General features: G+C 36.1%; 2 protein-coding genes across 2 annotated transcripts; both read left to right on the top strand.

Moving 5' to 3' along the window:
* Positions 1–439: 439 nt before the first annotated feature.
* Positions 440–1,502, top strand: LOC117418577 (hemoglobin subunit alpha-2-like). Its single transcript, XM_034031756.3, has 3 exons — positions 440–590; positions 716–920; positions 1,169–1,502. Exons 1-3 carry the CDS (start codon positions 499–501, stop codon positions 1,295–1,297), a joined length of 426 nt encoding a protein of 141 aa, XP_033887647.2. The 5' UTR covers positions 440–498; the 3' UTR covers positions 1,298–1,502.
* A 5,206-nt stretch (positions 1,503–6,708) lies between these two features.
* LOC117418576 (hemoglobin embryonic subunit alpha-like) lies at positions 6,709–7,924 on the top strand. The gene is made up of 3 exons (XM_034031755.3): positions 6,709–6,866; positions 7,300–7,507; positions 7,625–7,924. The coding sequence occupies exons 1-3, from the start codon at positions 6,772–6,774 to the stop codon at positions 7,751–7,753; spliced, it is 432 nt and encodes a 143-aa protein (XP_033887646.1). The 5' UTR covers positions 6,709–6,771; the 3' UTR covers positions 7,754–7,924.
* Positions 7,925–11,185: the final 3,261 nt, after the last annotated feature.

The following is an 11,185-nucleotide window of genomic DNA, read 5'->3' as shown; positions in this document are numbered from 1 at the left end:
AACAAAAAAACACATTTAAAAGACTAATAGCCTATTTTATACCTTACAGTATGGACCCTTATATTTACTGTAGTATGCCATGGTAAAAGCAAGTTTAGTAAAGGAAAGTAACAGCAAGGAAACCAAGAAAAAAAAACAGGGTTGCACAATAGTAAATTAATAGTAGAATAAAGGGAGACTGCAAACTGCAAAATGACTGTGTGAATTTACTATGTTGCATTTGTTAAATGAAGATCCCACTACCTTACTCCCAGTGGCACAGCAAATGCATTGTCATTGCTCGAACTGGAAAGAAGTGTCCAGAAAGATCTAGATGTGGCTGATATGAAAGGCCGTTCTCTTTGAGGTTTACTGGGTGGTCACAAAGAGTGACCAATAGGACTCGCTTCTTGCCAGCAGCCAGGCCCCTGTAGGCTCTATAAAAGCCTTGAGACACTGAAGCAAGGACGTGGTCATTTCAGTTCCTGATCAAGAACTCAAAAACTCCTCACTGCAGCCATGTACTCAGCTACCGAGAAGGCTCTCATCGTCTCCATCTGGGAGAAGGTCACCCCCCATACCGAGGAATGGGGTGGTGAGGCTTTGGAGAGGTAAAAATAAACATTATATGCCAAGTAACTTTGCATCTGTTTACATTGTAGTGTATTTACAGCACCCTATATTAAACGATTTCACAATGTGCACCTTGTTAATAATATTATACTTTTTATTCCAGGCTCTTTACTGTCTTCCCTCAGACCAAGATCTACTTCAAGCACGTGGACACCAGCCCTGGCTCTGCTGCAATCCGGAGTCATGGTGACAAGGTGATGAAGGCCATCGGTTCAACTGCAGGGGACCTGGACAACATGTTGACAACCCTGAGCAGCCTCAGCAACCTGCACGCCTACAACCTTATGGTGGATCCCGTCAACTTCAAGGTAAGCTGGCATTTACACAGACTGTGCTAAGGGCTAGGGCCTGCAAGTAGTTTGTTCCCATATATGCTTCAGGATACCTTTTTGGATTAAACCCATTTGACAACACTATAGTATATTATTCTCATCAAACCATCACGAGGTGCATTGCTTTAAATACACACACCCATTCAGATTACCTCTACACATAGTGAGTCATTTAAATGATTGGGATCTAAAGCTGAGTGTTTCTGTTTTCCCTATTTCCACAGCTGCTGTCTCACTGCATCCTGGTCGTCTTGGCAAACCACCTGCCTTCTGAATTCACTCCTGAAGCCCATCTTGCCTTTGACAAGTTCTTGGCCGGTGTGGCTTCCGTTCTGTCTCATAAATATCGGTAAATACCCAGAGTGCTTCAGAAGAACAGGACTGGGAAGATGTCTGGGGCCTATTCTTCCCTTGGTCTTCAAGATGCTGTTAGAATTAGAGATGTCTTTTGTTCTCTCTGTGCACAAAACTTGTAAACGTGCTAAAAATGAAAGATGCTATTCATGTACTCTGAAACATAAATGTTACCTCATTTTGAAATAAAAATTAATAATTTAATACATTGGTTTAATTTTTTTCCTTATCATATGAGCACTGTCGTGGTATGAAACACACATCACAGTTTTTGATTTGCCTTGACTCTGGTGAAGTCAACTTTTTCTTGTTACAATATGCTATAAGTTTATTTTCTCATGTTTCAGCTAATGAGATCCCACCCTCACTCTCACATTCTATTATTCTATGTAAGTTCTCTAGCTAAAATAAAGTGTGTGTGTGTGTGTGTGTGTGTGTGTGTGTGTGTGTGTGTGTGTGTGTGTGTGTGTGTGTGTGTGTGTGTCACAATAAGGGCAAAATAAAGTCTGGAAAACAAAGATCAAAAGCAAAACAAGTCAGTCTATTTATTGGGAGTGTTTTGCTTCAAAACGAGAGGCGGAAAATGTTTTTAAAGCCTTGGCCTTATTCACAAGGTTACAGTTATCCTGCAATGATGTGGTGGTATAGGCTAAATTCTTATGAACAAATGGCCCAACCCTACAGCTTTTCTTAAGTGTTTTGCTTTCCTTTTAGACCATAAATGTGCAAATGACAATTTGGAGAAAACTAATTTGTGAATCTAACCCATACTGCACTGTAAGTGAAGTCAACAAAAATAATACTTTGGTTCTTTCAGGTATTTATATTTTTTACTAATGTAAAGTATTTATCTACTGATCTTCCATTTTTCAACTACAAATTTACACCATAATTCAGTTTATCTATTACTTAACAGTATAGGCTACAATATGTTTCAAAGTTCTTAAAAACCATTACCACATCCAGGTTGAACACGGGCATAACACAAGTACTGTACGTACTGTCATTCTATACAAACTGTTAAGTGTACTGGTCAAAGCCAGCCTGGCATTGTACTTGAATTATAGGCATCTATTGCCATAGTATGGCGACTGATGGAAGTAATATAAACATGGCGCCCACTGCCAATCAGAATGGGAGACAGGCAGACGGTTCATTTCAGCATGCTGTCACTGTTGCTGCTGCTGAAATTCTCTTGATCGGTTAAGTCTGCCCGGCAAGAATTGCAGTTGGCCACAGCTCTGAGCTAACATACAATATGTGGATAAGCATGAGGTTACTTTTTTGTTTATGTTGGTGCATTCAAATGAATAACTGTTACTTGGACTGTACCTAATTTCCAGAATGAGTGACAAAGAAACTACAGCTCTTGTCTTTGAGTTGAAAATCATTCATTAATTTTTATATATATATATATATATATATATATATATATATATATATATATATATATATATATTGTTTCAACAGGTATTAGCACATTTTATTAATTAATAATGTGTTTGTTTTTGTCTAAAGGCTGTCCCTTACAGGTGTCATGATTGGTGTTGTGCATTCATAAATAAATAATAATTATGTTGTGGTTCATTCCTACTGCTTGTCAGCGCTCGTAACATTATATGTTTTACTATATTTAGTTTATAGACTAAAACAAGAATAGACAAAGGCGTCATTGACCTATGCTTATACTCCCAGTTCCTCTTTACAAACGGTTATCTTTACAAACGGTTAGCGTCCAGAAAGTGCAAGCATTGCCAGATAAGATAGGCAAATCAAAGTGACCAATCGAACTAGCGCCCTGAGACAATAAAGCAAGGACGTGGTCATTTCAGTTCCTGGGGCTGGTTTCCTGATAGCGGTGGAGCGTGTTGTTTCAAGATTCATCACACGAGCCACTGCAGCTGTTTAGGGTCGATCTTCAAGTGTGTTTCCCCAAACGCCGCGTGAAACTCGAACTTAATTATTGATCGTGAAGTGCATCGTGTGGATCCGTGAAATCACCAATAAGGGCACATTTGAAACACATATATATGTTCTGCAAAGAAGTGTGTGTTTGTTTGGAGAGAGAAAAAAACGTACACTAAGGCAAACAGCGTGTTTATGATGATGAAAAAAAAATACTAAAACTGAAATACAAGTACTTGTGAATGAGGTAGAAGCTAATAAATCTCTCTATTTAGCATGCTGAAAACCAGTGCTCAGAATAAACCGCTGCTGCAGAGTCACTTAGAGGCATTTCAGAATGCAGTACACTATATGTATTACACACATTAACAAAAGAGAATATATAGCTAGGAAGTATGGTTGTTTGTGTCTCCTTTCATTTTAATAGTTGAGCAACTGTTAATGGCATCTTCAATGTTGATCAAATAACTGACGAACATCTGCGACGATGTTTTAACTACAGTATTCTGTGTATAGCAGCCATGTTTCAATTGCTGAGTTGTTGTGTTTTACGTTTTGATGGTCTTGCGGTGCATTAACCACCTCCAGAAATATTTCACGACTACCCCAGACCGCTCGTGAATGCTAGAAGGAGTTCAAGAGCTACTGGAGTTACGATGGTGTTCGGGAAACACTGTATTTTTGAAACGTTGATTTGTAGGTGGTCTTACGATGTTGTTTCGGTTCAAGTGGCTTTGAAACGCGACCCTGATCAAGAACTCAAAAGCTACAACGTATTGCTTTTCACAGCCCTACTGCTATTGAATGATTATTCTCCCATGCAGGCTTTTGGTTGTCTTCCCTCAGACTAAGACCTAAGGCTATGGTCAAAAGTTTTGCATTGCCAAGAATATTAGGATTTAGACATAATTAAGAAAAATAACTAGCCTATGTGAGCATAATTAAGATATTTTAGTTGACATCATGTCATCAAAGAAACTACAAAATGATATCGCAAAAGTCTACCTGAAGCCATAATAGTAGTAGAATATTTAATGTCACATTTTTTCAATTGGTGTCAGTTTTTCGTTAATGGAAAGCTACAAAGCGGTGTGTAATTTAACGTAACATTATTCAGCAGATTTCATTCTATTTTATGAAGAAAATGTGTTAATTCTATAGGGTAATGCAAAATATATGGCTAAGAAAATTGCACACCACACATTGTTTGTTTACAGTTATTTCCTCAGAAAGGGAGGCTGTCTAGCATAAACCACAAGGGGACTCTACTAAATATTACACAGGGATGATGTTTTTCATTAAGGGTTAAGTTGCGCAGAAAGAAATAATTAGGCAACAAGTAAAATCGGGAATGTTCCAAATTAAATACCTGTGTGTAAACCCAAGACAATCCCAACTAGCTATTTTCTTAATTAAACACACACACACGCACGCACGCACGCACGCACACACACACACACACACACACACACACACACACACACACAAATGACCTCATTGCACAAAGCATTCGCACTAAATATTATTTTGCACTTGATGGATACAAATTATGTGTTTAATTTATTGACAGAATACATTGGGCTTTTTGGAAAACACACCGAGACTCTATTTCAAAGAAGAGATCCTCAGAAAGCGAGCAATTTTAGAATTTTTATTATCATTTCGTTTGTTATTTTTGTCATATTTTTAAAAAGTGGGTTGACAGCATTAAAAGTTGAAGATAATTGCACCGTCATGAAGATTTGTAGACCACACGTTACTGCCCGTGTCATTTAAACACAAACATTGGGGATTTTATAAGTTTAAAAAGATATATTACTATGCGGCGGGATCTCAGAAATGCTATTCAGCGTGTCACTCTTTTATCATTAACACACATTCTCGTTTTATTTGTCCATTACTTTAACTTTGACGGGTGGGGTATGTGCTTAGGGCAAGGTCGACAGCTAGGACACGTTTATCTCCCATTAACCATCTGGCTCGGTAGAACCTTCTGGAATACCCCCTTATATATATATATATATATATATATATATATATATATATATATATATATATATATATATACACACACACACACGCTATTGTGTGTGTGTGTGTGTGTGTGTGTGTGTGTGTGTGTGTATAAAATGCTGAACTACAAAGCATAGCAAAGTAATACAAAATGTTAATTCCATTGATCTAATATCCCCCATATGCAGGTTACTATTCCATCACTGAGCTTAATGGGATTTATTGCATTGTTTTCTTTTCTGAAGTGTAATGTGAATTGCATTAGATGTATATAATTAAATAATTGATCATAATGGCACATACAAAATAAATAAAATAAACACCAGTTAATACGTTTGCTTTTGTATAGATAAATACACACACACACGCGCGCACACACACACACACACACACACACACACACACACACACACACACATATATATATATATATATATATATATATATATATATATATATATATATATATATATATATATATATATATATATATAATCGCTTAGTTAAATGTTTCATTGGTTTACATGTACATAGTTTTAAATAAAGCAACACTTGTGTAATTACTTGATTAAACACGCCGTGTTATGATACCAGGAAAGGCATTTGGCATAACTACAAAATATGACGTAGATGCATGAAAAAGTTTGGCATCCATTCATTACTACTGATTGCGCTTTCATTAAAAAAAACACACACACACACTTGGTAATGATTTACCGCTTGTAAATCATTACCAAGTGTTTTGTTTTTCATTTCTGTTGTAACCTACAACAGAAATGAGTTCCCGCGTTTTGTTTTTTTTAATTAAAGAAATCTTTAAAAAAACACACACACACACACACAACCCCATGTCTCTGTAGCTTATATTATATGTGAAACGCAGTCGCGATTGTACAGTCAAAGAGGATGGTTAAACACATACATGTATGATAATAATAATAATAATAATAATAATATATGTCTTCCAAAAACAAAAAGCAATTCAAAAACCAAATGTAAACCTATTATTTAGTCATTGTAAGTTTCAAAAGTGTTGCATAAAAAAACAGTTTCTTCAAGCTTTCTTAATTCTTGCTTCCTTGTTGGACTAAAACCTACACATTTTCTTGGCTAAATAACTCACTGACACACCTGCAACGTGTTTTATACCATGACTTGATATACAAGTACTGTAATAAAAAATAAGTTAATCTGCGCAATGATGTCATTTATAATGGTTTGGTGTGGGTCATTTTCAGTGCAAATACTTTTTAGTTTATCGAAGTTCTTATTTTAGCCAGTCTTAAAATCAAACGAGACTTTTGTATTGGTATACGGGTTTAAATATTGCAAATTAATACTGTTTAAAAAAATACAAACATATAATAGTGTATAGAAGATAAGCGATAAGACATAGCCCTCCTTTTTTGGGGTGGGGAGTAAAGCAAAGGCCAATAGGAATGGACTCATGCCAAATTTCTGGGGCCCCGTTTTCTTTAAAGAGAGACCCTCGAGGCTGAAAGTGCATGGGCATTGTTTCATCCACCTTGAACACAAACGACAATCACCAAAAACAATGTCTCTCTCCGCACACGATAAGGAACTCATTGGCAAGGTCTGGACGAAGATCTCCCCCAAGGCTGCTCAGATCGGCGGTGATGCTCTGGGAAGGTATATACTTTGCTTTAGTTAATTGATTAATGAATTCGTTAATTAAATTAATATTTATTTATTTAATTATTTATGCGCATGCAAATATTTAAGGAAAAGGATATACAAATAAGTGCGGCCTACTGCATAAACGCTATTGGCTAAACTTATTTTGTTCTTGCATTACTTGCTTTTGTTTTATCATTGCTATAATATGAATGCATGATATGACAAGTTCAGAATTAATGAGGCAAGGGTGTAAATATTAGTAGACTAATAGACTAGTAATCAATTGGGAGTCTAAATGACAAATGTATTGCATTTATGTATACATTGATTGGACTACATACATATAATTATCTAAAATAATTAATCAAACATTTTTTAAAAAATACACAAATAAAACAATAATCGTATATCATGTTCAAGGTTTTCTTTTCTTTTTCTCCTGTAGGTTGATCGTTGTCTTTCCCCAGACCAAGATTTACTTTTCGCACTTCGCGGATCTCTCCCCCTCTTCTCCCCAGATCAAGGCTCACGGTGCCAAGGTCCTCGGCGCAATAGGTGAAGCAGTCAGCGGCATTGACAATGTGAGCGCCAGCCTGAGCAAACTCAGCGAGCTCCACGCTTACAACCTCAGAGTAGATCCAGTCAACTTCAAGGTAATGGTTACATGGTTAACATTATGTTGTTTCGTAGTCATTACTGTATATCGTATTTAATTCAACTGACCATGGTTGTTGGTTCTGGTTGTGACTTATTTTCTTCTTTTTTTTCAGCTTTTGGCTCACACCCTGTTGGTTTCCCTGTCTGCTACTCTGGGCGCTGAATTCACTCCTGAAATCCACCTCGCTTGGGACAAGTTCCTTGCCATCGTCGCCGCCGTCCTGTCTGAGAAATACCGATAGATCTTTACAGGGGCGTGGAAGGGGAAGCCTGCGCGCGCGCTGTCCCGGATAGAACGCTTACACCAATAGACTGATAGCAGTTAACAACCTTATGCTGTTTTGTCTGTACATGTTATTTGTTGTGCATGCACTCCCCTGATTTTTTCTCAATAAAAACTAAATACAATGAAATTCACGTTGTCATTTTTTTTTATTCCCGTGTTTGTAATGGAAAACCCGACAGGTTTTACTTTTTAAGAATGCTAGAGCTGTATAATGATATTTAGCAATGGCAATCCACAGTGGTCCACACACTGGCTTTTCCAGTACCGTCTTGGTCAAGTTTATTTTTTTCCTAAAGTGTTTACAGTTGTTAATCTACAATAAGAATCAGCTTGACCATTATTATTGTATCATCTAACATATTTCAATGATTCTTTACCAATCTGTATTCAGTAAAACACAAGCTTGTGTCACCTACATATATTGAAACAGTTAGAAAGGTCTAATATTAGTGTGAGTTGCACCAAAATGAATCCAACGCTAATGGTACAGACATTGCAAGAAGTAACTTGCGTGCATGTAGGGGGGGGAGCTCTTTAGTTGACCCCTATTTAAAGCTTTTGGTTAACAATTATTTTAGAAAAACTAACACCGGTGTAAAGTTAACAACTGGCTAAACATTTTGTCAATACAGTGTAGTGAGCTCCAGGAGACTATGAACTGGTCATGAAAAAAATGTCTGTTTCTGAACCTCAAGTTTAAAGCAAGTAAAAAATGTCATTGACTTTCTACCCCAAAAGTGAAAGCCAAAGGGCTGCTGCCATTTTTATAGCCTTTGTTGAATACGGCCCAAACTGGTGTTCTTAAAAAGCAAATACTTGTAGTGTGTGGAGTTGACTACTTTACTCTAGATTTAGTATTCTCAGTAGGTTGTTATAGGTAATGGTAAGGCCATCTTTTTAAAAAAGGAATCATATATATATATATATATATATATATATATATATATATATATATATATATATATATATATATATATATATATATATATATATATAGTAAATGTACAACGATTTAGTAAAACAAACAAATTATTATTATTATTATTATTATTATTATTATTATTATTATTATTATTATTAGTAGTAGTAGTAGTAGTAGTCGTAGTAGTCGTAGTAGTAGTAGTAGTAGTCGTAGTAGTAGTAGTAATAGAAATGGTAAGACAAATGTCATGTAATGTTTTGTGCTAATAATGTTGAGAATGATGTAATGTTTACCTGTTACAATATTTAGCCCTACTCACAATTGAGATTAATGAATCACGTTTACAAGGGTGTCCAGCAATATTAAATGTTAAACACAAACCGTAGCCAATGTTAACATGATCCTGCGAACGCAACTACAAGAAGTAATCTAATCTGAAATAGGATGAATAACTCAATGGGTCCGGAAACCGGGTTAAATAAAACAATTAAATGAGAACTCATCAAGAAAACCACTGTAGCTGAATATTTCTGATTTGACTGCATTTCATGAGAGAGAGTTATCTTTCTTTTAAGGCAAACTGCCAATATATGTTTGCTGCCTGAGCCAGAGATATATTGACACTGTTGGCAGCCACCAGTATGTAGCAGGGATTGTAGGCTACAGCAACTCGAGGCAGTACAACTAAACAAACACACACACACACATACACACACACACACACACACACACACACACACACACACACACACACAAACACACACACACACACACAAACACACAAACACACACACACACACAAACACATGTATATGTATATGTATATGTATATGTATATGTATATGCGTTGTTGTTGGGGTTAAAATATAGGCTACAGTATAGTTAAACAAGACAAATAAATAAATGCAAAAGCTGAGAGTTCGTGATGAAAGGGGCCGTCTCAGAGCTGACAATATTATAACAGTAAAGTGACCGATAGGACTGGAGCTTTGCCGAAAACCGATTCTTATCGCGCCTTTAAATCAAGGGCCCCTTGTAAATGTCGTGTTTGGAAAATGAAGCAGACAACTGCCAAGCTCAGTCAAGTAGAAAAAAACCTCATTGGTCGTATCTGGGACAGCATGGCTCCCAAGCAGAAGAAATGGGCGCAGACTTTTTCTTCAGGTTGTCTCGCAAAAGGATCGGTGTAACTCAAATTGCTAACCTTTCTGCTTTATATGGACGATAAAAATAAGTATTTAATCTTAAAGCTACTGCATAGATATTGAAAACGGATGAAATGGTTATATGTAATTTGTCATTATCATAGCACTGTCAAAACTATTTAGTCATTTTAAACAAATAGATGTTACCATATTTAAGTCTGATAAAAAAAAAACTATATTATTGTAGTATTTTATTGAAGCTCTATTGTATCTTTATATTATTTTTCACAGCTGCTGTTTCATCCTATCCCGGTGACCCTGACTAACTTAAACCCTTCAGAATTCAGAAGCCCACGCCGCCCGGACAAGTTCCTAGTCACAGTCTCTACTGTTACATCAGAGAAATACAGATAAGCTCCCCCGCCCAGGCATTTTTTTTATTGCCATCGCTTTAAATGTTCGTGCCTGCTTTTTATTTTTGAAAAAAAAAATGCAAATGCTATGTTGAGCTTTGTTTTGTCATTAGTAATATCATAATAACAATACTACATATCAACTATTGTCAACATTGTTTTTCCGCAATTCGCATCGCAGAACACAGGTTAACAATCAGGTAACCCTTTTGCAACCAGATATTTTAGTCCACAAAAAAGCGCTTATATTATCATAGGATACAAAACTGATAATGTATGTTTCCCCGTGTTTTTTTTTTTTCAATCGATAACTATGATAATTTTTACAAGGCGATTCGATAATCAGCCAGGTATTGATAGCGTATAGTTTATGAACGCTGTAAATATTATAATTGTGAAATAGGTTAACACAAACAACGGGAGACTACATCACTGAGCGCCCGGGGGTCGTTTCTATATTGCGAGATCGTAAGTTCAAATATAGGACCGGTCTTTAGACCACTTATCACCTACCAACTCGATAGGTTACACCGTGTAACAATTATTATTATTATTTTTTTTTGGTTCCTGGGTAGTAAGTGTTATTTCCTAATTGCTTATGGCTCAAAAGTATAGAAAATGGCTATTATTCCCCACAAACTTTGCTTTTGTGGCCAGAACAGTGATATTTTGAAATTTACCTATTTCCAATGAGAAAACGGGCGAATTTGTGTCTTTTCGTTCACATAAAGTCAGAAAAAAACAACATATGAATCCAAATTAACATGTATTTATACTAAAGTAATACAAAAATGACTACAAAAGATTTAGAAGTAAGTAGTTTTTCGAGATTTACGATTATACTGTAAATCACTTTCACGAATCAGCCCCCAAATGTAGTCTTGAAAATTGAAAATTCATGAATCACG

This window comes from Acipenser ruthenus, chromosome 13 (assembly GCF_902713425.1).
Source record: "Acipenser ruthenus chromosome 13, fAciRut3.2 maternal haplotype, whole genome shotgun sequence".
Classification (NCBI taxonomy): domain Eukaryota; kingdom Metazoa; phylum Chordata; class Actinopteri; order Acipenseriformes; family Acipenseridae; genus Acipenser; species Acipenser ruthenus.
The sequence above is the reverse complement of the archived record's forward strand: the minus strand, read 5'-3'. Positions and strand labels throughout refer to the sequence as shown.

Coding starts and splice junctions, on each gene's coding strand:
- LOC117418576 (XM_034031755.3), top strand. CDS start 6,772: ATGTCTCTCTCCGCACACGATAAGGAACTCATTGGCAAGGTCTGGACG. Junction 6,867..7,299: donor GGCGGTGATGCTCTGGGAAG/GTATATACTTTG, acceptor TTTCTCCTGTAG/GTTGATCGTTGTCTTTCCCC. Junction 7,508..7,624: donor TAGATCCAGTCAACTTCAAG/GTAATGGTTACA, acceptor CTTTTTTTTCAG/CTTTTGGCTCACACCCTGTT.
- LOC117418577 (XM_034031756.3), top strand. CDS start 499: ATGTACTCAGCTACCGAGAAGGCTCTCATCGTCTCCATCTGGGAGAAG. Junction 591..715: donor GGTGGTGAGGCTTTGGAGAG/GTAAAAATAAAC, acceptor TTTTTATTCCAG/GCTCTTTACTGTCTTCCCTC. Junction 921..1,168: donor TGGATCCCGTCAACTTCAAG/GTAAGCTGGCAT, acceptor CTATTTCCACAG/CTGCTGTCTCACTGCATCCT.